The sequence below is a fragment of the Marmota monax genome, unplaced genomic scaffold, assembly GCF_021218885.2.
Source record: "Marmota monax isolate L192 unplaced genomic scaffold, Marmota_monax_Labrador192_F-V1.1 WCK01_AAM20220418_F8-fsc00066, whole genome shotgun sequence".
NCBI lineage: Eukaryota > Metazoa > Chordata > Mammalia > Rodentia > Sciuridae > Marmota > Marmota monax.
The window spans coordinates 7617680-7645378 of record NW_026692805.1 but is presented as its reverse complement, the minus strand read 5'-3'; the positions used below and the strand labels follow the sequence as shown (position 1 = coordinate 7645378).

Sequence of the window (27699 nt, the reverse complement as noted above, 5' to 3'; positions counted from 1 at the left end):
AAGCATGTCATTTTAAGGTGGGTAGGTACTTGGTCCAAATTTCTGTGCTTTCATTGCTCATCTGTTAGGACACATTTCAGGATTGAAGAGAAGTTTGCTGCTTTTTCTAAAGTACTACTATGTCATTGCAGCCTGTGGAAAGATTTAGGATGTGGGTATTAGGTGGCTGATAATATGACTATTTTTTTAGTCTATGAAAATATTCAGAAGTGATATTTATGAAGTATCAGAATCTTTAGACATTTTATTTGCTGTTAAATGTACAGGTTTTCTGAGGCATGTTTATATGTATTTGAAGCACTATGTAATTTCATTAAATATTCAAGAGCCTAAACTTGAGAGTGTTTTCTAAAAATTGTTTTATTATAAGTTCTTCACTGAGAAAAATGGAGAAGGAAGGGCTTTTACTTTACACTTTTCTTACCTATAGATCTATTCTACATACTACTCAGTGTTGAAATGCCTAGGATCTAATGCAGCAGACATATTATACTTGGTCTTTGATCCAGAAAGCATTGCAAGGGTCTTGTGTTGTTTCATGGCTAACATTGTTGAACTTCCCATTTCAGATTTTAGGTGCCACAAGGGCCTGTGCCCCAGTAAATGATAGTGCACATGGTTGGAGGGATTAGAAGGTGTGTGTGTGTGTGTGTGTGTGTGTGTGTGTTGGGTTGAAAACTTTTGTCACAAGTCAGATTCTCAAACAGGAGAGGGTTTCACAACAGGGTTGGAAGCATTGTGTTCTGGTAACAGTGTATGTAGGATTGGGAATACAGCGAGGGAAGGCTGGGGTAGAAAGAAAATCTTAAAGGCTTCAAAGTACTCATAAACCATCGTGTATAGACATTTTTATTTTTATTAGTTAAAAAAGCACAGCAATCTCTCTTGTTGTTGTGTTCAGACTTGCTTAATTTAAATGAACTTCGATCCCTTTCCAAAATATGAGGTGATAGTTCTTTTTTGTGTTTAAGCAGTCTGGAAGGACTGATTGACCTGGGGTCTTGTAAGGATTGCCGTGCCTTCCCAGAGGTGGTTTGCACAGCATTGTTTTTATGTTGTCTGTCATGGCCAGCCTGAGGAAGTGAGAAGATGCTGCAGAAGACATTAGAACATACAGCCCTTCCCAAGGCCTGGGGAGCGCAGGCAGGAGCAGGCTCACGCCTGCATGCCCATAGCAGCTGCTCTCCTTAGATGTGGTTTGTGCTCTCCAGTTTGCAGGAACCCACCCATCCTGCCCCTTTCATTTTCTCCTTTGGCTCCTATAGGCTTATGAGCTTGTGACTCTGGGGCCGAGGTATTTACTTATGCTTCTTAGAATGATGGAATAACCCACCCACCACACTGTGTGAAGTGGCATAGATGGTGTGATTTTTGTGCTCTCAAAGGATAGTATAATATTAAGAGTACAGGGCTCCCCTTTACTTCACAGGGGAAGGGACCAGGACAATTCATTGCCCAAGCTCACCCAACTCATTAGTGGTAGGGTGGAAGCTGGAGTTGATTCCCAGTCCTCAGAAATGTGGGGAAGTTCTGGCAACAGGGGACTGTGAGACAGTGTGGTTGAGAAGTCCCTGGCGGGTCTGTGTTCAGGGAGGAGAATATAAAGAGGTGATACTGGCCTTTGCTAAACAAAGGGTAGAGAAGAGTTATTGTTTTTGGAAATCATTAACTCTGCTCTCATCTAAGAGTAAAAATAGTCATAGCTGAAAGCTTGAGGAAATCAAATGGCATGTGTTGATGATTAAGATATTTTAGGCAAAAATCCATGAGGTGCTAATTGATTATCTATACAGAGTCTTAAGGCTAGAAGGAATTCCACCAAATTCCAATCTAGAGAATTTTATGCTTAGTACTACATTTATTTGCTACCTGAGCATATAGGATTTTTTTTTTTTTTATCACAAGTGCACTCACAAGATAGTAGAATTAGTCCACATCAAGCAAATACTGCTTAGCTCAACTAGAGAATTTGCCTACATACACAGAAACTTGTTATTCATTTATAATCCTAGGTTAGGTGGTGGAACTCCTAAGGCTGGTTGCCCATTAGCCTCACCTGCATTTCTAATTAAGTGAGTCTGGGTTGGTGTGGCTGGTAGCTACTTAATAAGCTTCCTAGGTGTTTCCAATGCAGCCAGGATTGAGATCTATCAGTGCATGCCCTCAGTCCCTTTGAAAGAGATTGGAACTTGGTATTCATGTGCTCCTGTGTCCCCGATACCTCCCCAAAAGAGAGAATTTTACAATCTATTACACTAGTCCACACAGGTAAGGAGTAGAGACTTCTTTCTTTTTAAATTCTGGCTCATAATAATAGCAACCAATACTTTTTAAGCAGTGACTAAATGCCATGAATTATTTGAAATACTTTTAAAGATTTTGGTTCATCTAATGCTTTTAACAGCTGTGAGTTAAGTACTCCCGTATTTCTGAGATATGGAAACTAAGGCAGAAAGAGGTCAAGTAATTTGTTCCAGCTGGTCCAGAGCTTGCACCCTTCTTTTGGATTTATTGCTTGTGTTGAATGAGCTAATATTTCCTTTATACTCATGGTTAACGGAAGCCACGTAGCTCATGAAGCTGATTACAGAAGCTCTGGCATTTCTACTGCTTTGGATATTTTTTCCACAGCCTGTCTTTGTCTCTTGGATTATATCATCCAGTAGGCTCTGTGATGTGAGGGAGTTGTTATGGAAAGTATCTCAAGGTCAATTCTCTTATTTTTGTTTTAATTGGCAAATAATAATTATACAGATTTACAGGGTGATGGCCAGTTTTTTAAAATATATTTTATTTTGGTTTTCAATGGACTTTTATTTTATTTATTTATATGTGGTGCTGAGAATCGAACCCAGTGCCTCACACATGCTAGGCAAGTGCTCTACCACTGAGCCACAACCCCAGCCCCTGATGGCCAGTTTTTTGATTCCTGGGTTTAGAATAAACTGGTTATTTAATTAATAAATATATACTTTGACTATAGTATTTCCTGTGGTTCTATGTACTATTTATAGTGATGATAATCAAATTATCTTAAATATTTTTTACTGGGATTAGGAATAGGGCAGCCATTATATATAATTTAATTTTTTTTCTGGCAAGCTTAGAAATTTACTGGCAATTTTATGATTTTGTTTTTACTAGCAACCTTAAAAGTTTATGAGCCTTAAAAAAACAAGAGCACTGGGGGTGTAGCTCAGTGGCAGAGCACTTGCTTCATATGCAGGAGGCCCGATGTTTAGTCCCTGGCACTGCAAAACAATTCTTTCCCCCACCCAAACAAACAAAACTCTGGTCACAAAAGAGGACTGAAGGGAAATAAGAGCAACAGTGCTGTCTCTATTGCTACAAGACAGTGGATGCTGGTACACACTTTTAAAAACAAGCTGATTAGAAATGCTGTTTTAATTGCAGGGAGAAAGTCATAGATCATGATACAGTTTGTATTGTACTGAGTTGAGTTTTTTTCTTTTTATTTATTTATTTATATTGGTTGTTCAAAACATTACAAAGCTCTTGACATATCATATTTCATACATTAGATTCAAGTGGGTTATGAACTCCCATTTTTACCCCAAATACAGATTGCAGAATCACATCGGTTACACATCCACATTTTTACATAATGCCATATTAGTAACTGTTGTATTCTGCTACCTTGAGTTGAGTTTTTTCCCACCCTTTAAAAAGGGTGTATATGCATTTGGCAAATGATAATATTAAACATCCTGCTCTCAGCTACACCTTGTACAGGCTGGAGTTGTGCTCTGTGGTCGAGCGCTTGCCTGGCATGCGAGGCAGTGGGTTCAATTCTCAGCACCGCAAATAAATAAATGAATGAATGAATGAATGAATGAATAAATAAATAAATTTCCATTGACAACTAATATGTGCGTATGTATAAAATTAAAAAAAATGTTAACTAGGAAAATATTTAAAACCATATCAAATTCATTTTGTATCATCCTCAGAGCCTGTTTGTTTTCTTGTGTTTATTCCCATTTCTAACTACACTCTTCCAGCGCTGGACGTGGAGTTTCCATTAAGAGAGCTGTTTTTGCCTTGATGCAGTGAGGAACTCCCATTTCCCACTGCACAATTGGGAGCTGTGTGCTTGTGCTGGCAGAGTGCTCTCTGCTGGCAGCTCTGGGTTTTAACAGCCGCGAGAGACCTGTCACCAAAGTACTTAAGTGGGAGTGAACTTAGAGAGAGCTCTGCCTCCTAACCCCAGCCCAGGGGCTTTCTCCTGCCTGGCCCAGTGTGGGAGGAGCCTGCCTGAGGTCTGTAGATAGCCTCTGAGGAAGCTGCCCATCCTTGTCTTGTGTCCCCGCAGTGTGGTCAAGCCTGCAGACCTTCGGGCCTCCTCTGCATCACCAAGATCAATATTTGAGCTTATTTTAAAACACAATGTACTAGGATGATGCAAAATTTATGAGGTGGTTGGGTTGTTTTTCCCCCCAAGATGTGGGATATAGAAAGTTTTTAAACTTTTCTGACATAATAAAGCCAAGATTAATTACTGTGATATAATTGGTATCTAATACATTTTGATTTGTAAAACATTGTTTGAAATAATGAGTAATCGGAGCAGAAGGAAACTTATGAACTTACCTGGAACAGGCACAGACGTTAAAACTTGGAGAGTCAGTAATAGAAGCCAAAGGTTCCATGTTCCTTTACGGGCAAAAAAAGCAACCAGAAAGCACAATAAGCATAATGATTTCACTGGTGTTTGTGTATGTATGTGTTCAATTATCAGTGATGATTTTTTTTTCTTTTAAAAGGTTTTTATTTTTTAATTTTTTAATTCTTTTCAGTTATACATGACAGTATAATATATTTTGACATAGCATACGTACATGGAGTATGACTTCCCATTTTTGTGGTTGTACATGATGTGGAGTTATACCGGTCATATACTCATATATGAATATAGGAAAGTTATATTCAATTCATTCTACTGTCTTCCCCATTCCCATTCCCCTCCTTTCCCCCAACTCAGTCCTGTCCAATTCAGTGAATCTCCACTCCCGCCTTTTAAAGTTTTATTGGGTGTTTTTAAATCAAAGGTGCCCTCTACCCTGCCAAGTCAGTATATGCATTTGGCAAATGAGAATATCCTGCTCTCGGCCACACTTTGTACAGAAGATTGTTTTGGAAAGTGGTTTAAAAATGCTTTGTGATTTTCCATCTGCAGGAGGTGAACAATATGAAGTTAAAAATTTTTGAGTTTGAGGCCTCAAGCAGCTTTTAAAACATACATTAGAAGACCTGTGGGGCTCCTTTGCACAGGAAGTGAGAGGCTGATGAGTTCCACCCTAAAGCTTTAGATAGCTGAGCAGAGGGAACACCCTGTTGAATATCAAGTCTCTCATTAACTCACTCTTCCTTTATGTGATTGGCTAGGCCTGTCCTTCAGTCCTCACTGTGGTAACATCTTCATGGATATTTTTTGTCAATCTGGCGGGAGTGCAAACAAAAATGAACATTTTCTGAAGGATACTGATATTTATTTGGGCAAAGCAGAGTGTCGCAAGGGATTATACATGGCATAGTTACCTGTAGGTGTATTCAAAGAGGTTGGGGTAGGGGGAAATTTTTAAAGACAAAAACGACGAAGACCGTATCAATTTTTTGAAATACTTGTCCACAGTGATTAATATCAAGGTCCCTTGTGATTTGAGATGTGGGATTGTAGGGCTATCCCTGGGTGTCCTGTGGGGACCTTGATGTTGCTGGTCACTTAGCTCATCACTCATGGATGGCAGGCACTTTGAAGGAGTATCTTGATGTCCTCCCCACAGACCTGGTCCAGCTCAAAGCATTCTCTTGGGGTGGGGAGGGAGGGTGCCCATCTGCTGCCGGGGCATTGTAGAAGGGTCATTCTCCTTCACAGTCCTCACAGGCTGCCCAAGTAGGCCCCTTGTGAAGTTTAAGCATTCCTGAGGGGTAATGCTCCATTGTTTCTCTTCTTTTCACACGGTTTCCCTTTTACCCTGTTCTTGCTGGAATTGTTGAATTCTTTTCTAACACAGGATGGGGTTGTAGGGAAGGAACAACTTCACTTGAAGAGTGGAATTCTGCTATTTTTAGAATGCACTCTCCTCAACTCTGAAATTGATTTATTTTTGTTGCCATGGGTCTCTGTAGAGTGTGGCATTGCCTAATATCATATTCCTTTAAGTAAGCATCTTCAAGGGCACATTGTTTTTGTTTTGTTTCGTTTCTGTTTTTTTCTTTTTCTTTTTATTTTTTATGGTTATGGGGATCTGATCTATAGCCCCCTGCATGCTGGGCAAGTGCTCTACCACTGAGCTACACGTCTATCCCTTCAAGGGCACTTTGAATACGTAGTACAGATTTAGAATAAACTAATCAGCATTCTCAAGGTATATCTATTGCTTCTCTGGTATAATACAGCATAAACTTCTTCCGGGTGCCCTCTCATTAGCCTGAAAAGTTTTTCTTCAATTTTGTCAGAGCATTGTGGCTTTTCATTGGGAAGAATAGTTCTTTTTTTAAAATATTTATTTTTTAGTTTTAGGTGGTTACAATATCTTTTATTTTATTTTTACGTGTTGCTGAGGATTGAACCCAGTGTCTCACACGTGCTAGGCGAGTACTCTATCATTTGAGCCACAACCTCAGCCGGGGAAGAATAGTTCTTAAAGGCAACTGTTTTAATTATGGTGGACTTATACTTATTAAATAATTTGGGAATGTTTTCCTGATTTCAGTGGTATATGCCCTGGCATGTATCTTTATCATACATTTTATTTTAGATGAGTCTAGAAAGTCTTGATTCAAAGCAAGGTGGCATTATTTCCAAGGCAGAGTTTTTTTAAAGTAAGAAAAAGTAAAAAATAACAATAGTAAAGGAATGTCAGGATTATGACTTAGGCTTATTTACTTGAGGGAGAAGTTGTTTCCTAACATGCCTTGAGCTGAAATTTTGGTGCCAATCCCGTTCCTTGTGTTCCCAGTCAAAAAAAAAAAGAGAGAGACAAGTTTTTGCGGGAATGTCAGGTGACTGTGGGGCAGGTCCCCATGAGAACAGGCTGGAAGCTTTGCATCAAAACAAATACTCATCTCGGCTCCAATGGATTTGTGCTGTCAGTGGTTTGGCATCATAGATTTTTCAGTAGAAATGGGCTCTAGTATTGTATTTCACATATGCTGATTTCATGATAATTAAATCATACGCATAATATACATTACTCAGCTGTGATATGAAAGCTGAAAGTCTTGAACTTAATGAATTCATGGTTCAAATTCCAAGTTGGCTTCAAATATCTTTGCTTTGTGGAGGAAGGCTGTGGGGTGGGGATGCAGGGTTGCTTTGGAAGCCCTGCATGGACCTGAGCAGGTCTAACAAAAAGGTGGGTGGTGATTTCTCTTGCACTCATAGGAACATACTTGTGGCCTCAGTTGTCAAACAAGTTTTATGTTTTCCTTGTCTAGTCTTGTTGACCTGCTATTTATTTTAGCCTTTTGATAAACAGGAAGAGCTGCTGCACTACACTAAGGGAATGTTTTAAGGAACTATTAACAAATTTGAGGGATGAGAGTTTTAACCTGAAAGATTTAACTTAAAAAAAAAAAAAGGAGTGGAGAGAATGCAAACCTAAGGCAATAAAGCAATCTTTAAATTTTTAGAATTACAGAAAGGTTTGAGTTTGGGTCTCTTTTCAGACCACAAATTTTGGGCTCACATTAGCTGCTTTTGTTGTTGGCAAATTACCTTGTTTAGGACAGATGTGGCACTTAGTGATGGTATCAAGGTTAGACCTTGGGCTTCAGCCACCGTCACACAGGCCCAAGAAGGGCTTTGCCCTAGTCTACCTCTGGCAGGGATCCTGCCCTCTGCCAGCTCAGTGCAACATGTCACCATGGGGCAGGGAGCAGGGATAGGGTGGGGAGAGGGAAGGAAGGAGGTTGATGTGCTGAGAATAAAGCTCATGTGCTGAGGATGTGCATTGTGTATAGCTTTTAGGTTTGATTCCTGGTCGTTCAAGCATGCCATACATATATTTAACCTCCTTACCTTTGTCCTGAGATTCCCCTGGATTAACATGAAATGATAATTCCTTTATGAAGTGTTCTTTGTCTTCAGTGTTTTCCAAATTTTTCTAATTCTTGTACCACTCGACTGGTATTTAAGTTTTATAAAGGGGTATTGTTAGTGAACTTTCACATACCTATGGCCTGCTTCCCAAAATTGATTTTAAAATCTTGGAGAACAGGAGCATCATTATTGACTTGATTATATTCCCCTTATCTCCCTGTATTTATAATGCAGTTACTTTCAGACTGGTGTGTGTGTGTGTGTGTGTAGTGTGTGTGTGTGTGTGTATGTGTATGTCAGTGCTGGAGCTGTAACCCAGGGCCTTGTACATGCTAAAGAGGTGCTCCACCACTGAGCTATTCCCCCTGCCCCATGAGTATTGAGTTCTTAATTGACCAGTGCTGTGTACATGCCATCCTATTATTTCCGGTTGTTGTTCAGGGCATAGTAAGTGCTATAGAAATGTGTTCTGTCATTAGTAGCCTCTGTGTGGCTCTTCTGTATGTTTGTCTATTCTTGCTAGGAGGCATCTTTCCAGTCATGTGGATGGGCCTCAGCCCCTGCTCCCTACTGTGCTATTCCATTTTGGCAGCACCCAACTCTCAGGTTTGGAGAGCTGTTCCAGGCAGGTGGTATGTACATAGCTTAGAATTCTGCTGTTGCAAGGACATGGATGTTTAATAGAATGTTAAAGGGAAAGTTAGGGTAGTTTTAATTTTGTTTTTTGAGTTGTTTTCAGGATCAAATCATGTGTTGGTAGGAATTTTGTCTTTTTTTTTTTTTTTTGGTATTGGAGATTGAATCCAGTGGTGTTTAACCACTGAGACATATCCCTAGTCCCTTTTATTTTTTATTTTAGGCAGAGTCTTGCTAAGTTGCTTAGAGCCTTGCTAAGTTTTGAGGCTAGCCTCAAACCTGTAATCCTCCTGCCTCAGCCTTCTGAGCCAGGAAATCAGAAGTCCAAATTTTCTTCTTCTTAGTTACAGATGTGTGCCATTGCACCTGGCTGGAATTCTTATGTTATTAATCCTTAGGGGAAAAGCTGGCTGGAGCGTGTTTAATTTTCACACTGTAGCATCATAGAGTGGTAGAACAATATAAGGATATCAGAGATAATCCAATCCCTTCATTTTTACACAAAAGACTTTGAGTGCCCAGAGAGGAAATGACTTGTGCAATGTCATTAATCATGTAGACTCATTTTATTACTTTTTTTTTGTGGCTACTGATAGGAAAGCCGCCCACAAGATGTCCTTGTCATCAAAGCCCGAGTTTCTTGTTGCATCCACTCCTTGTGTTTGTGAAGCTTCACAAACTAGTTTTGCTCCTCTTTTGTCCCCTCCCCATCTGATAATTTTATAGTTACAAGTTTTATTGTTGTCTGAGGTAGTCCATTTCCCTAATTACTAGTTGTGTAATTATATTTTTCTTGAGTTCCCATATAGCTGATTTGTTTCTTCTTTGCTTCCATGCAGGGATTTTATCAGAAACTTTATTTTTTAGTATCCTGTGGAATTTTAATAGTGCAGGCGAGTTGTGTTTGTGCTCTCAGTGTTTTCTGTTTGACTGCTTAGATTGTGTTGCTTCCTGTCTTTTTTCTGAGACACTACATACCATAATTTCTTTGAAGGAATACATTGAAGGTGTTGGTAACTGAATTTCAACTAGCTTATGAGGGAAAATTTTATAGGAACAGACAACTAGTCATGTCATTAAGGAGTTAGGAATTCAACATGTATAAACTTTATGTAGATTTTGTAAGGTAAAAAAATCCTCATTTCAAATGACTCTCCTATTGGAATCTGACCAGGTGGGACCAGAAAAAGTTTGAGTCACATTAAGTCTTTCAAGAGTATCTAAGTGCCAACAAATCTGGAAACAAATAATTAGTAAAGGAATACGAATTGATCTTTGGCTTGAGATAACCAGTAACATCTACCAGTGAATGCTGTGGGGTGCGTGGGCCTTGTTTAAGATAAAGAGTCCCTGCTGTTCCATATGCTAGACTGGAGACTCCAGAGGCTGGGGATCATAGCTGCTATGAGCCCTCATCCAGTCCAGCAACTGCTGTACCATGGATGTTCCATAAATATTTGCTGAATGAGTGAATGTTGTTACCTACAGACTTGTCATGGTGACAAATTGTAAAATGTGCAAAATTTTAAGACATTATTTGAAATGCTGTGGAGAGATTAGGCATGAGATAAAGTGCGATTGAAGACTGATGTCAGAAGAGAGAGAGAGAGGTGTGCCGGAATTGGAATGTGTGAGAGTCCTGCAAGTGAATAGTAAGGATGGCTTTCCAGGAGGTATAACCAGCAAGTGGACTTGAGAAACAGGGAAAGCCCATGGACCAAGTGAGTAGCTCATGTCTTGGTGTATACATATGGATGTACACACCCATTGAAACTTTATCACTCTGCCCTTGCTGAAAATCTGTCCTCAAAGCTGATGCATGCTCCTTGCCTATAAGATATCTAAGGTAATCAGATTCCAGAGCTCCCTCTGGTCTTAGGCAAATCTTTTGAAGATACCATCATGGATTCCTCCCTTGACTCCTGGTAGGAGTATCCTGGGAGGAGAAGGGAGCCCCACCTCTGGCAAAAGCAATCCTGAGGAGACATTGGGCATAGGCCCCTCCACCCTTCTAAGTGGTTGTGGTCTAAGCCACTCTTGGAGCACTGCTGTCTGGTGTCCTGATGATGTGGTGCTGTGGGACTCTATCCAGGAACCCATGCAGCGTGGGCTGTGCTGGGTTTCAGTACAGGGGTCACAAAGTACAACTGGATGACTGTTTGCCCAGACTTACAAAGAGGAAGTCAGAGGTAGGTGCAAAGTTCTCTGTCCCAATTTTCTTCTTAATTGGCTTAGAAATATTTCTTCTGATTCAGTCATGTTTAGTATAGCCAAGTATAAGGAATTATTCCTGGTTGGTTAAGTAATCTGAGAGAATTTTTTTAAATAGGAAAAAATCAAGAGGTGGTTTTTGGATTAAGTAATGTCAGCTGCTTTGAAGTCAAATTTTTGTTTTAGAATTCAAAGCCATTTAGAATTTATCATATTTCAGTGAGGTTTTCTTTCCAGGTTAGAAGAATTCCTTTTGGTGTCAGCTTCTCTTTCTTGTTTGCTAGTTGGAGAGTAAATATGTGAGGGTAGCTTTTTCTTATGTTACATTGGATGAGTAACTTTAAGGATCTCCTTGTATTATTTCATGTATTCATGTACAGATATGGGTATTTATACACACATACACACACACACATATATGAAACAGTTAACATTTTAGTTAGCTTTAAAATGTGTCATGCAATATAGGAGTTATTATCTTGACTGCATGGATACTATTGGTTCCAAAGGTACAGATGAGTTTCTACTTTGAGGTTTCCCTGCCCCTATTTTATGTTTATGGATTGTTTTTTCTACAACTGTGAATTCATTGCTGCCTGGAACATGATTGGAATTAATGTTTTTCAATCTATTTATCTTTGACAGGTGTAAAGCATTCCTTTCCCATATTGAAGTTAGTCAAGTATATTACCTGCTGGGGGGTGGGACTATTTTCATTATCCTTTTGTTCTATTCTCATTTTTAAGTCTTTTATCTTGGTTGATGCTTCAGTTTCTCCCTTCCTCATGGCAAACTGCTTAGATGATCCTGGAAGAGGCTGCAGCACGTTTTAAAGATATTGGCAGGGATTTCCACATTGCAGTAACATCAGAGCCTAAGTTCCCCTTGTTTTGCTCTTCAGCTTTAGTTACATCTCAGAGAATTCAAGTTTCCTGGTCCTTTGTCTCTTCATGTACAAATGGAGCTGAAAGCATTTACCTTATAGGATTGTTGGAAAAAAAAAAAAAGGTCACTTGTGAAAGGAGTGGCCCAGAAGTGTCTGATACTTGGCAGCCCCACTGCTGGATTTCACAGAGTGCATATGAAGGAATGCATTGGGGTGGGAGGGGGCACACTGCCAGCGGTCTGCTTTCAGGGTACTGATGGTTGCAAAGCTTACAGAGAGAAATTTTGAGCTCTGGAGTAGGCCAACCTTTAGGTCCACTTTTTTTTTTTTTTTTTTCCCCCTAACAGGACTATGCTTGATATATTGCATATCTAGTACCTCAGGTATTTCCTTCCTTCAGTGAAGGCTTTGATTCACTCAGGCTGCCTCCCACACCCTTGCATCTTGTTCCATTTGCCAGGACTAGAGGAGGGGAGCTTGCCTGGCTAAGGTGGGATTTTTTTTTCTTGTTCTTCTCCAGGGATATGGGCACATTTCAGGTGTCAACTCACGTCTGCCTGGAGTTCCTGGCCACTCAGGCTGGGACTCACCTCTGTGGGTGGGAATGAAGGTGTTCCCACTGCAGTCTCGGCTCCTGATTGCAATGGGAAGATATCTGGATGTTTTCTTTCTCTTCATCCAAACTGTTTTCTGGAATGTCAGCTAGAACAATCACACAACATTTCCTGAGCCAGCTTGACGAAGCAGAGTATGAAGGGGGACTGGGGAGTCAGAATGATCCTGACACAGCACGGCATGTCCATGTCGTTTCTTTTGGCAGTTAGGAGAGTACAAGCCTGTGTTTGTTGATTAAGTTCTCGGAGAAGAGCTTGTGTAGTAAATTCTTTCCTTTGCCCAATAGGGTGATTATTTTTATATATATATATATTTTGTAGCACACACTATTTATATAACACAGTGCTTTGTTCTTTGTTCTGTGCTATTAAAAAAAAAAAAAGAACAAACTAAAGATGGCCCCTGCTTTTGGGGATTTTATCTGTGGGTGGGTGTGTGTGTTGGGAAATGAGAAAAAACCACCACACATATACAAGGAAGTAGACTATTCAGTGACAGATCTGCGGTCTAGATAAGCAGGTTAGCACTAGGGCACATTTTACTGAGAGAATAGGTTTTGAACTAAGAAAAAATGCATATAATTAGGGTAGCTTTAAGATGTGAGAATGAAATCATTGTAGATGTGTGGAAGAAAATGAACAAGAAACATAAGAATTAATTCACTTAGCTGATATATATTGAGCATCTACTTTGTCTTAAACACTATTCTGGGTGCTTGGGGCTTATCAGTAACAGAACAAAGATGCAGATATGACAGGTTAGCAACTGAGGCCTGACTGGGAGGATGGAGAGACTGATTTGGGGAACCCTGAAAGGCAGGCTTGGAAAGAGTTTTGAGTGCTTGGCTATGGACATTGGACTTTGACCTTTAGAATGTAGTGAGTCACTGGAAATGACTCATATTACAGGACAGTGACATGATAAAAGGGTATTTTGTGACAATTTATATGGTAGCTAGATGCAGGACAGGATTAAAGGATAGGATTCTTGAAGTGGGAAGATGAGTTGAACAGTAATTATATTATTGAGAACAAAAGATGAAAGAATGGGTTATTTAAAGTGACCAAAAATCATGTAAATTTATTATGGAAAGCCAGAAAATACAGACAAGCACTTCCAATCCATAGTATACTTTCTTTGAACTAAAAACGAGGTGATGCCTTATATAGTATCCCATGAATACTATTTTTGAGTTGCTGTTAGTGTTTTATTGATTGAATGTGCTCAACCCATTTCTCATTTTTACATGTATAGCTATTTTCCTATTATGTATAATATATCAAAACATCTGATTTACTATTTATATATCTTGATCTTTTACCTTTCTCCACATTTTAAATTACTAGGTTAATGGATATGTATAATTTTAGACTTTTTTAAAAAATTGCATGATACCAGGGCTGGGATTGTGGCTTGGGTTGGGATTGTGGCTCAGCGGTAAAGTGCTCGCCTAGCATGGGAGGGACCCGGGTTCGATCCTCAGCACCACATAAAAATAAAGGCGTTGTGTTGTGTCCATCTATAACTAAAAAATAAATATTTTTAAAAAATTGCATGATACCAGATCTCCCCTCCCTGGCCATGGGCTGGAGGTATAGCTCAGTGCATAGAGTGCTTGCCTATTGTGCACAAAGCCCTGGGTTCAATCCACAGCACTGCAAAAAGCAAAAAGAAAAAAAAAATAATTCTCCCCACCATCCTCACCCCAATGTGTGTGATAATTATTGCCCAGGAGCAGTATGTGAGAATGCTGTCTTCCTGTGTTCTCATGGATGTTGGTTATTTAATTTGGTTAAAATTAATCTGCATTCTAATTTCTTATGAAAACTCAGTAGTAGTTGAGAGAATCCTACAAGGTTCAGCTATGTCCCCTCTGGGTCAGCTTCTGCTGTGGCACCCTGGACCTGGGCTCTGCTGCCACCTCCCTTTAGCCCTCCAGTGTAGGGGTGGTAGTGGCTTCCTTCTACTGTGTATCTGTTTGGAGTCCCCTGTGTTCTTCCATCTTAGTCACTAATTCCTTATAATTGCTTCCCTCTGTTTAAAACACTTGGAATTCTTTGCATTTTCCTGGTTGTACTTTATACGATATTTATTCATATGTTTTTATGTATATATGTATGTGTATGTGTGTGTGCATATAGAAAGACTGTGAATTATTTTAAGATAAGTAGCAGATACCATCATACTTCATCAATAGAATGTATCTCCTAAGAGTAGAATAGAATGTATTCCTTAAATATCCACAAAACTATTATCACAACTGGGAAAATTAAGAATGATTTCCTAGAATCACATAATATTGAGTCCATATTAAAAATCTCCACACTGTCCCCAAGATGTCTTTTACATTGACTTTTTTTTTTTATGACCCCAACAAGGATCCAGTTAAGACTCATACCTTGACTTTTGTCATGCCTCTTTCACCTCTTTGATCCATAACAGTTCTCCAGTTATTTTTAGTTTTTATATTATTATTATTATTATTAATATCAATATCAATACCAATACCAGGGATTGAATTCGGGGCGTTTAACCACTGAGCCACATCCCCAGCCCTTTTTATTTTTTATTTTGAGATAGGGTCTCACTAAGTTACTAAGGGCCTCGTTTAATTATTGAGGCTGACTTTGAACTTGTGATGCTCCTGACTCAGCCTCCTGAGCAGCTGAGATTATAGGTGTACAGGACTACATTTGCCCTTCCAGTTATTTTTAATTGGTTGACTTTTCTTTTGAGGAATTTCAGATCTAGAAACTAGAAAATGAACTAACTGTTAACATCTTAGGGCATCAACTTCCTTCCTATCTATATGAACACATAAATATGCATTATTAATAGTGATACTACTTGCTTTTTTGGTATGTGATGGACCATTTGAGACCAATCTAGATATTAGGACATTTCTCCCACCTAAATATTTCAGTATATATTTTCCCCAAATAAGAATATTCTTTTCATATAACCTGAGCATAATGATCACATTCAGGAATTTGCCAGTTATGATTCTGTTACTTAATATGACAAATGTCTTAAGTTATCCTTTTTCACAACTTTTGTTCTCTCCAGATGCAGGATCTGCTCTAGGATCCTACATTTTATTTAGTTATCAGATGAGGTAGACTCTGTTGTTCTAGAAAGACCATGTTAGTTTTATTGTAAAAACAAAACCAAAAAACCTTACATTCTTGATTTTGTCTGTCTTGATTTTCCCTGTGGTGTCATTTACCTTGGTTTCCTCTTTGTGTGTCTATGTACTGTCAGAAGGTTTTGCCTGGTTAGTTTAGATTAGAGGAGGATTCCTGTGGCTGCCAGGAGGGATAAAGACGACATTGGAAGGAGGAAAAAGAAAATGAAGACATCGGAAGCTGGTTTTAGAGGGAAAATAAGGAAGACTAGAAGCTTAATAAATTTGAAGTAAAATTGGATTTGATAAAAATATCATCCAGTTGTAAGTTATTTCTAAATGGGCGCCCTTTCCTTCTTGTAGGAAGATTTCCTGGCAAGATTTCCTTCTTCTTTTAAAAGAAGCTGCTGGGGTCTTAGGCAGCTCCCAAAGAAGATTTCCTTCTTCTTTTAAAAGAAGGTGCTGGCAGCTCCCAAAGTGAGGCGCCACGGGAAGCAAGTAGATGTTTGTCTCTGAGATAGAATGTTGGGAGGGCCCTGGTGTAAAAATGTGGATTTTTACAATCTTTTGTCTGGGGCTTAGGATTGAAACGACTATGAGAAAGACCATCTGGCATGAATACTGAAATTTCTGTGTTTATTACAGGAGATAAATATATATTTGTGTGTTCATGGCAACCATTTTTAAGACGTAATAGCTAACATCTGTTTGATTTTAAAAGTCTGGGTAATAACATGAACGAAAACATAATATGTAGAAGAAACACAAAGTGCTGCTCCCTTCCCAGTTCTGTATAACTGGACCTCAAACTTTTAGCATGCATCAGAATCACTGGGAAGTCTTGTTTAAATGCAGATTGCTGGGTCCTGCCTCAAGAAATTTTGACTCAGTAGGAACCAGGTTGGAGCCCCAGCTTTGGGATTTCTGAGGGTCTCAGGTGATGCTGATGCACAGATCCGGACTCCTACTTTGAGTACCACTGCTTTAAATAATGGATGAGATTAGAACATGTAATATAATATTTAGGTGTGTGGTTTTTCAAACTTGATTTTTTTAATAATAGCACAAACCTTTTTATTAAAAGAAATATTTTATAGTGCTCCTTTTTATGTACTCTATTAAAATGTAAAAAGTTGGTGGAGAGAATTCAATTAACTCTGATGCTATGGATTGAAAATCATCATTGTCAGTGTGAGAAAGTGCTGAGAAATAAATCAACCCATGTAGATTGGAGCATTTATTAGTTGTGACTTCTTGTCAGTATCATATTTTCCAAGTCTTCAGTTTCTTATCTGAAAATAGGGACTATAAACCCTCCCCCGATTTGGAGAATGAACATGAATGTATTTTAAAAATTGTACAACACATGCGGATAGTCTTACTGGTGGTTACTGTGTCTCTTTCCTGGTTTGGCTCCATTCCAAACCAACCCTGTGATCTGGGCTGTTCCCTCCATTTATATATAAAGAAGGGATTTGAGGGCATTTGTGAGTTTTCTGTGTTGTTATGGAAGTTATGTGAGCACCAGAAGTCGATAATGGCTTGATTTCACTTATTCCTAGGCTCCTGTGTGACTCTGTGAGAGATTGTGAGCTAGTTTTAATGGAATAAAACACCAGAAAGTTATTTCCTTGAACTTGGACTTCACCTTTGGTTTCCTGTTGCCTTTTCTCTTTTTGATTGACATACTAAATGAAGGCATCCACCCTTCAATGGAGGCAGCAGGTTTGTGGTTTGCTGTGTGCTGTGTTGTGGTGGTGAGGTGTTGGTGTTGGGTGTGGCTTGGGGTAGAGAAGTGGGGGCCAGGCATGCATGTATTCTATATTAGTCACTCCCTGGTGGTGATCTAGGTTGTTTTGTTATAGTTGGATATCAGATATGACACCTGATCACCTGTGTTTTCTACCTTTATGGAGAAGACAACAAAAGTGTGTTCACTGTTGAACAGTGTTATCGCAACAAAGTTGGAAACGAGTCGTATGTCTGAGTTTGTGTTAAAAGACTTTTTTCTTTTTCTTTTTTTTTTAATGGAGCTGATTAAATCAGGCAAAGTCATGTGGATCCTGTCTGCCTTGTAATGCCAATGTTTCATTCGTTTAAAAAACAACTTTAGAACATGTTTGAGCTGTTTTATTTTTGGTTTACATAAATTGAAGTGTGAGTTACTGGGAGAATTTTGAATGAAGTATCATTCCTTTTGATTGTGCTCTTCCATTGTCTTTTTAATAATGAAATGTTGTCCAATTCTTAACAGAAACTTCAACATAATTATGTAAAAGGATTGATGGACGCTAACCCTTTAGCTGTGTGCCATCGTGATTTATAATTTAATGGAATTTTCCAAACTCTTTCCTGTAGACTTTTTTGGTTCTCAGCATTATGTATGTAGGTAGTACCTTGGTGCTGCTAGGATTGTCATGAGAAAAAACTGTGCCTTTGCCACCAGAGGTTGCTTTTCCAGCGGGTTCTTTTGATAACTACTGTCACATTTCTATATAAATGGCTTGTTTTGTTTCTTTGTTTTTGTTTTTGTCTGCATCTGTTGATTAGAAGTCTTAACCCTGTTATACTGCCCCATGTTTGTGCTTTGTCTCCACTCTCGCACAAAAAGCTACTTCTTGGATACTTCTCTGTTCTATCATACACACTTATTATTCCACTTTCTTCCAAATGGAGTTATGATCTCGAGTAGATAAATATATTCAATATTCACAGGATTTTTCATTATTTGAAGCTGCTTATGGCTGAGCTATGCATGATTCCTTGATTACTTTTTCGTCACAAATTTTGTTTTTCATGAAAAGAATGATGTTTATTCCTTTGGTTAGTCTTCTGTAAATGTCCAACAAACTCAACCCCAGTGCGACGAGCTGTTGTGTAGCAGTTGGTATGCTTAGTTACTTTGGGGTCTCTTTCCACACAATGTTGGAGTCTTTACACCTGGAGCTTCTGGCCTGCTCTGGTCTAGACTGGTCACTTTTTCTACTCCTGGTTCACAGCTGACATTTGGGGTCAGCTTCACCAGCTGGCACCACTGTACTGGGAGTTCTCTTCTGTCTTATGCCTTCTGTTTCATAGGCCAGGCCATTCTATTTGTGGTTTACTTCTTGTTTTCTTGGAACACGTCTTCTAGTACTTTCCAGAGAAATGTACAAAGAGGATAATATTTTCTTAGACATTGCATTTCTAAAAATACCCCTCTATCTCCATACTTTACTGATAGTTGGGCAAGGTATTGGATTCTAGGATAAGAACGATTTCTTTTAGGAATTTTGAAGTCAGTGGAATCTTATCATCTGGATTCCAGTGTTGTTCTTGAGAAATTTCAACCCATTTGATTCTTTATCCCTTCATTGTAACTGTTTTCCCCTTTGTCTACTGTGTTCTGATGTACGTTGGTATATTTATGTTTTCATAAGTTGTATGAGGTTTTCTGTGGAACTTTTCAATGAGGAAACACATCATTCTGGGTAATGATGATTTTTTTTTTGTTATTGTTCTGTTTTCCCAGTTTTCTTTTTCTACAAATTATTGAGCTGTTTGATTTACTTGATAGATATTCTGAGTTATTATCCTTTGTTTTCTTTTTGAATTCATTCTGTGGGAAATATTTTCAAGTCCTCTCAGCTCTCCCGTTTAGCTTTTCCTTTTAGATTTTTAGTATTGAGTTTTCAAATGCTTTTCTTTTTTTGTTTTTAGTTCTCAGAATATTTTCTCTTTTCTTCTTTCCTTCCCTCCCTCCTTCCCTCCCTCCCTCTTCCTCCCACTCTGCAACCTGGACGAACTCCTGTCTGAACTCAGGGGACCATCAGAGGAGCATCTTCTCAGTATCATCTTCTTCTTATGTAGTCTCTAGTTGCCAAGTTCTCTTTCCTGTTTGTTTTGGCCTCTCTTCTATCCATGGGCCTTTACTAATAAGTCTCTGTCTTGGGTGTTGGCTCTGATATAAGGGACACTAGTGTAACTTGGGAACACTGAGTTCAGTCAAGGGCTTACACTGGGAGTTTCATAGCAGAGTCACTGGGCTAGGCCAGATTCCTCTGACTTTTCATCTTTGGATGGTCAGAAGTCCAGGAAGGCTCTACCAACCTCTTGCTTGGGTAGCATCAGCTCAGTTGCCAGCATTCTGGGGATAAGCAGAGGGCTTATCTCCTCCCATGTTTATTATGGAACCTCTACAATTGCTCTGCCTTGAATTTCCCAGTCCCCACCAACTGTTTTAACCTCCAGAAAATGAGCCTTCAGTGAGCTGCGAGGAGAAGGGGAGGGAGGAACAGCTACTGTGCTACTGTGCTGAGTGGAGTCTCAGGGCAACTGGAACTCAAATTGCAGCCCAAACACACTTTTATCCAGTTCTGTTTCTCCTCTTGTCTTCTTTGCCATGTTCTGGTGCATTTGGTTCTCCCAATTTCAGTTCTTAGAAAATCGTCAGGGGAGGTCATATTACCTCCTGGTTTTCCCCAGAACCATGTTCAGATTCATTTTGTCAGTTCTGCTAAGGATGTTACCACTGGGCTACCTGCTTCCCAGCTTCCCAAAACTGTTGTGCTTGTTTCCTTTTGTTCTCTTTGTCTTCGTGGGATTATGACTTGAAAAATAACCAGCAACAACCTCGTCCCCTTGTAGTTTCAGTGGGTGATTGGGAGGAAATCAAAATAACAGTGCAACTATATGACGTGATGTTGTCACCCTCCATTTTTGTCTCTTAGCTGGTTTTTGTGTCCTCAGTTTTCTGGTAAACTCTGCCTCTCCTCCAGGCCTGTTTTGCTCTTCCTCCTCCTCAGAATGTCTTAGGTTCCCCTTCCTTCAGCCTCCTCATTTGTTAGAATTCAGTTCTGCAGAAACACCCCTCATAAGTCTCTCCTAACCCTTTCCTCCTTGGAGGTTATGAAGCATTTGTGGGTCTGTTTTTCTTGTGACACATCATGATCAACTTGTTTATGTTTTATCTGATAACTGTTTATTTCTGACAACTTTTACTGACTGGCACCAGTACTATGAGGTGTGAGGGGGAAGGTGCATGATAGTCTACAACACTTGTTGCTCCAGAAATATTTGAAATAAAATTGATAGGAGAATATGTTTTAGTCAAGGCCAACTTTGAAGGGAGATAAAAGAAACTTACTGTTTCAAACGTTCCATCTTCAAAATCTATGATGGGGAGCAAAGCTTTTGAAGGAGAAGAGGCAGTAAAGTGAGGAGAATATTTCTCTTGAAATGTTTTCAAGCATTAGACGTGAAGGAGCTATTTCTTTTACCAGCCATAGCTCACAAAGCTCATTAATTTGCTGTATAACATGATGATGCTCTTTTTAAACATTTTTTTAGTTGTAGATGGACACAATACCTTTATTTTTATTTATCCATTTTTATGTAGTGCTGAGGATAGAATCCAGTGCCTCACACATGCCAGGCAAGTGCTCTACCACTGAGCTATAACCCCACCCCTGAGCTATAACCCCACCCCTGATGACACTCTTAATAGAATTTGAGAGATTTCTGGAAGGCCGAATAGGAATCAGTCTTTCCTTAGGGTTTTGCTTGTGTTGTCTTCTCGTATCATGTACGTAAATAGAATAAGCTTGCGTTTTGTAAGTCAGATTCCTTGCGTTTTGTGAAGTTACTTCTGCTTATATTCTAGCTGAGACTTAGAGGTATTCCCTCACACCCCTGTTTCTCAAGGACTAGGCCAGGTCTTGGCTATGTTCTTTATCCAGATAAGAAGCAGTAATTCTTCGTATGGCTTGATCTGCAGACTTCTCCAGGCTTCCACCCATCTTTGGGTCAAATGTGCCTCAATGAGATTGGGTCTTTCTGTGTATCCAGGATTGCCCCTGGAGTTCTGGGCTGAAGCAATCCTGACAAAGCCTCTTGAGTCACTGGGACTGCTTCCTGTGCTACCTTTCCCTGCTTTATTGTTAGAGTTTAAATCTTTCATTATTTAAATGAACATATCATAACCAAGATACTTGGTTGTTTTTATTTTTTAAATCCACAGTTATGTCACATTTCTTTATTTTTTTTAATCCAGTGACCAGTATAATTATTATAGAATTAGTGTAGTATACAGTGCTGTATCATTTTTTGTTTAATCACATTTCTAATTTTCTATAGACAGGACAGCAATGAGTTTTTACTTTTTTTTTTTAAAATTTGGTACCAGGGATTGAACTCGGGGACATTCAACCACTGAGCCACATCTCCAACCCTATTTTGTATTTTATTTAGAGACAGGGTCTCACTGAGTTGTTTAGCGCCTTGCTTCTGCTGAGGCTGGTTTTGAACCTGTGATTCTTCTGTGTCAGCCTCTCCAGCTTCTGGGATTACGGGCATGCACCACCACGCCTGGCCTGATTTTTATTATTACTCTTCAAACTTTTTAATGTAAACTGCTGTAAAGTAGAATAAATTGATAAAATTCAATTTTTCTCCACATGGGTGCTTGACTATTCCCTTGAATATGCTGCAAGTACTCTGTTTATTAAAGAGAAATGTGTTGATGAAAGCTGCCACTTAGAATCTCCCAAGAGATAAAAACTTTCCAAGGAATTATTTTTCAGTGGCAAAAATATCCTTCCTGGTTTTTATACTCTGGTAGGAGGGAAGCATTTTTGTATAGCCTGCTCACATCTGCTTTTCTTAATGTAGTATGATTTGTTAGGATTACTGATACTCTCCTCATTCCCTCTCAGAAAAAAGTCACTTCTCTTGAGCGTGTATTTATGGAGTGGCATTTAGTTAGCATCAGCCTGAGATAGCTTGGTGTGATGCTGTCAGTGTCATCTGGTCTAGCTGGCTGATGAATCAGGACCCCTCCGGGGTCAGGAGTCAACAGTTAAGTCTCAAAATTAAAAAGCCTAGTGGGAGCATTATAAACCAAATTTATAGGGTATTTCAAAGAGTAGGGAATAATCTCTGATATTAAATTCTGCTGATAAAGTATAATCAGGATTGAGACAGGTCCATTGCAATTTAGCAATGTTGATGCTATTGATGACTTGGATAGTTTTGTGAGTGTGGTGGGCAGGAAGCCTGATTAAATGGGATTTGGGGAGGGGATAAATCTGAGACAAGGATAGACAGTTCTTTAACACATGTTGCTGTCAAGAGAATCAGAGAATTGGTATAGTAACAAGAGTTTCAGCAGAAAGTTTCTACTGTTATTTTAGCATGCATAAAAATAAAACATTAAGAGTTTTTAAAGGTTTAAAGTTGACATCTGACAACTGTTTTGCAGACTGTTAAGATTTTTGGAAAACTTAATAGTGGGCTGGAGCTAAACTTCTAGTCTGTCCAAGGGGTGGGATAGTCAGGAACAGATCTTGGAGAATAGGGTGCCTGAGGAGACTTGGTGGCTGAGACTTGTGGGCCAGCCTGGAGGATCAGGTAGGACCCAGAAGTTGGAGACCCTGGGCACTGTGTGGAGATCACAGTCCTGCAGGGCTTAATGTAGCCTTAATGCAGGGGAGATGCTGGAGTGCAGCAGGTTCTGAAGGATGAAGTTGTGGGACTGAGAAACTCTGTAGGTGGGAATTTATATTGAAGGGGTGGCTACAAACATTATAGAAAGCCTGCAGGTAATAATTTCAGATGGAGGGTAAGGTGGTTTAGGAAGCTAAAAGAACAGTTCTTACTGTATAGAAATGAAAATTGATATTCAAGTTGGTTAGTGCCCAGAAGAGCTTGCTTGGTGGGATGTACCTGTTCAGAATGGCCAGGGAATGATGGCTAAAAGACACCATTTCCTTGTTCACTCCAAGATATTAGTTACTTCCAGTTTTCCCTTGGAAAGTTAATACCATTTGGTGTGGAAAACTAGGAACTAGGAGTATAGTTTGTTTTGGGGCTTCTTCTCCCCCTCCTCTCCCCTCCTCCCTCCTCCTTCCTCCTCCCTCCTCCCTCCTCCTCCCCTCCTCCTCCTCCCTTTGCTCCTCATCTCCTTCCTTCCTCCCCTCCCCCTCCTCAGCTCAACAAATACAGAAATGATGAATTCTGGAGCAAGAATACTAGTGGGTTCCTAAGGACTCCCTGTGTGATATTGAAATCAGGGAATGCATGTGTGGTAAAAGAAGCCCCATAGATGAAGAGGATGACTGTGTGTGTGTGTGTGTGTGTGTGTGTATGTGTGTTACTCTTGGTGTTGTGGATGATTGATTCCTTTTATAGGGGTCCAGATAAGTGAGGGTGTAGTAACTGAAGGTTATTTGCATAGTACTGTTTATGGTATTACATTTGAGCTGTTTGCTGTGCTGGTTAGAAAGTGACAAGGATTGGTAATTCTGCATTTTTAAAGTAAGAAGTGTTCCATTTTAGTGGTTCTTAGGCATGCCTTCATTAGAGGTTCACTAGAAGAGGACCTTAAGAATGTGAATTTCATGGCACCACCCCTGGAGGGTTAGTCCATAGATCTGGGAGGAATCTATATTTTGACTATCATTAGTGTTTTATCTTTTTCCCACTTTTTCTTCAAGAAAGAGCTGTAACAAATTTGCCTTCTTAGATTTGGAAAAAAAAAAAAACAGAACAAAACAATGTTGATAGAACTTTTTGATAGCAATACTGTGTTGCGGGGAAAGCAGTAGTTAGTGGCAGAACACAATTTAGTGTATTTCCAGTTGAGTATATAAATAAGAATGGTTGTGGAAGTTTAAAGCCAACTATGTTTCTTCCTCAAATAATTTGAAGAGTGTTATGGTTTTAAAAACATTTACCATGTAGAAGTTAATAAAATTTAAAATGTTCCTTTTTGCCAAATCCTACTTCTCAGTGATAACCACTGCACATTTTGGGGTGGGTGTGTTAAATATTTTAACATGCACATATACATGTGTATATAATTTTACCTTTATAAACATAGTCTCCAACAATGCATTGTTCTGAGACTGCTTTGTTCACAGCCCCTCTCATCAGTATCTTCAGACCAGTTTGTAAGGGGAACTTTGAGCCACCAGGGTGTGTGAACTATTTTATGCAGATTAGCAAATATGAGAGTTTTTCAGCAAATAATATATGCTGCTGGTTATTATATAATTTTGTAGATTGCATTGAGTGGATTAATATACTGGAAAATGGGAAACCTAATCTACTTTAGAGAGTCAATATTTCCTATGCAGCAAATTTTGCTTTTTTTTTTTTTTTTGCCATTCCTATGTAGTAAATCAACATCTGAGCCAAGAGGAAGAGTATGCATGAGTGACTTTAATAAAATAAAAGAAAAATCAACTTAATATGAAACATAGGGAGCTACCTTAATTTTTATTCAGTTACAGTATTGTTGATATAGTCTGCTTCCTTTAGTGGGCAGGAAGTTATCACAGTTTAAATTGTTGAATTCCCTTTTGGCGTTTGTAACTTGTTACTTCAATATTTATGTCCTTTTGTCTAGGATCCAAACTACTGGATACAGGTGCATCGCTTGGAACATGGAGATGGAGGAATTCTAGACCTGGATGACATCCTCTGTGATGTAGCAGATGATAAAGACAGAGTGAGTTCAAGTCCAGGGAAATCTGCTTGGAATGTATTGTTTGGGGACTGGGGAGAGAGTGGTAGTTGAGAGCACTTTCCTTTCTGTTTTAAATATCATTTGTCTCATCCACTCTAGTCTATTTTGCTGTATAATAATCATCCACAATCTTCACTACTGTGAATGCCAGGGTGTAATGATTTTCTCAATACCCAGGACTTAAGTTCGGAATTTATAAAATGCAACTTTTAAAATTGAAATATTATTTTAAAAGGTTGCTGTGCTACTACAACTATCAGGCATTAACCTCGGTACACCTTCCTTGTCAACTTGGGCTTATCATTAGGACTGTGTTTCAGTGTAGGATATACAAAGCCTTAGACGTCTGTCCCAGTGTTGGCCCAGAGATGGTCCATCCCAATAGGTGGCCTGAGCAAGCACATCTTGGGCACCCTCCCTTGTGGTTGATGGCTCTCAGAAAGCTGCCCCTTTTCCCATCATTGCTCTGAGTTTTTCTCTGCACTGGAACACTATCTCCATGATTTCTATTTTGGTATCATGAAGGAGTGAGGAGGAGAAATGACAATTCTCAAGGTTTTAATAATTTGTTCAGGATGTCTGGCTCTGCATATAGAAGTCAGCAAATTCTTTTTTGTAATGAGATGATGAGACTTGGGCAGGCTTGTAGGGTTATTTAGCCACATCTTCTTTCATGTTTGACTTGAACTGAGATTGCAGAAGGGCTCACAGCCACACAAACAGTTGTATTATGACAGCTGTATTGAGGTTGCTGCCTGATAGATGTACTTCCTCATAAAACATCACTGTCATAGCATGGGGTGTTACACCAGCCACATTATGTAAGGAGGTGGGAAGATGGCAAAATCCTCAGGATGCTCATTCTGATTCCTTCCAGGACACTTTCTAATCACCATCCCTCTATTTTCATCCTCTCGACCATTTGTTCACTGGTCTGTGAGTAGGTGAGCCCAGCTATTGGATCTTGCTCACTCCTGCGTTTCTAACAATTAGCAACATGCCTGCTCAGAGTCTGCAGAAATCTTATATGCTTTCCTGAAATCTCAAAGAAAACAAAAGATTTCAGATGGAAATATTACATAAATTCAGGAATATTGGATTCACTAGCACCTGCCATTGTGAAATTGTCCCATTGCAGCTATTGTGGGCCAGGACACTGTGTCAAAAACTGCAGAACTCTTCTGCATATGTATGATGGATACTGTTTTTCTTTTTTTGGTGCCGTTTCTCCTTTTGAGGCTTTTCATTTAGTCAGTAATAGGGGGACTCTCCAATGTTTCTGCGAGCCACATGAAAAGCACCATCTAGAGACTTCAATTATAGTCAACTTTTTGTGGTTCTGTTCTAAAGCTTACAGTGATTACAGGGATTTCTGAAGAATTGACACAGTTGCCCTTTCCCAACCATCATGTTTGAAAGAGGTGAACTGATGTCGTATTGCTCTTTCCTTCATTATCCTCTTCTTCTCCCTCTGACTTCTCTTTTCTTTCCTCTTTCTCTCCCTCTCCCTTTCCTTTGCCGCTTCCTCCCTCCTCCTTGCCTTCTCCTTTCCCTTTTGTTATTTCTCATATAAAAATAGTTCGGCAGTAGTGCACACCTGTAATCCTCAGGAGGCTGAGGCAGGTGGATTGCAATTTTCAGGCCAGCCTGTGACTGTCTCAAAGTAAAATGGGTCAGGGATGTAGCTCAGTGGGGAGCGCCCTTGTGTTCAATCTCTACTACTACAAAAATAAACAAAGAAAACAAAATGAAGAGCAACAAAAAAGCACTTTAACCTGAGGGGAAAAATAGTTTTAACCATTAATAAGTGATATACTTTTTTAGACAATTTTATATCATGTCGATGGAAATCAGTTTCTATATCAAAAATGCCAAAGTACATGTACAAAAGGCTGAGGTAGCTTTTAAATTGGCATTTTATTCTGAAATGCTTATAGAAAAGTAATTTCAATTTTTCCAATGATTTCCTGGGTTAAAGGACCCATTTTAAGTTGTAACTGTAAAATACATATGTAAATAAAATTAACAATTCAAAATCAGAGTCCCCAGATTGACAGTATTGTTGGATGCATTACTCAAACCCAGAGATTGTGGGATGTGGTATGCTGTATGCTTGTTTTTTATGGCTCTGAAATTTGATTCTGTTTAATCAGCCTGGAGTGTTTTCAACTATTTTTAGCAGCTACTGTGAGTAAAAATCTTGACACCTGTTTTGCTTTTACATCAAAACAAAAACATTATACTTCTCCTACATAATACAGTTCCTCTAAAGATGCACCATATTTTGAAAGCCCTCTGGATGTATGTTTAAAATGAAGATACCCAGCCTGGGGAAGTAGGATCTCTGGCATTTTGCAATTCTTCTCATTTCATATTTAGGGTCACTGAACTCTGAAATCACGTTTTTCATAGGGAAAATTCTCCTAATGGTGCCAATTTCATGTCTGATCACCATGAATTTGTAATATGAAAAGTTCTTTTTTTTTTTAAAAGGGACAAATTAGGATTAAGAAATAACATTTCAAATGATAGCAAAAGAAAATTGAAGAATTTAGTCATAATTTTCTGCATTATCCTTTGATTATGAGAGATCAGTGCAGAGAGCCCTGAGAAAGTGCCTTTTGTGCCCATACAATTTCATTTTCCAGGTTGTATCC

At 39.1% G+C, this 27699-nt stretch overlaps 1 protein-coding gene across 22 annotated transcripts in view; it reads left to right on the top strand.

The window, feature by feature from the left end:
- Pard3 (par-3 family cell polarity regulator) overlaps nt 1–27699 on the top strand; it is a 667456-nt gene that overhangs the window by 90074 nt on the left and 549683 nt on the right. For 13 of the 22 annotated variants that reach the window (XM_058580585.1, XM_046448315.2, XM_046448314.2 and 10 more), the window contains exon 2: nt 24923–25024. In XM_058580585.1, coding sequence (XP_058436568.1) covers nt 24923–25024 — 102 coding nt within the window. Of the gene's footprint in view, nt 1–10738; nt 10891–24922; nt 25025–27699 lie in introns of those variants that run through there. The other 9 variants (XM_058580583.1, XM_058580581.1, XM_058580578.1 and 6 more) reach the window with 2 other exon arrangements.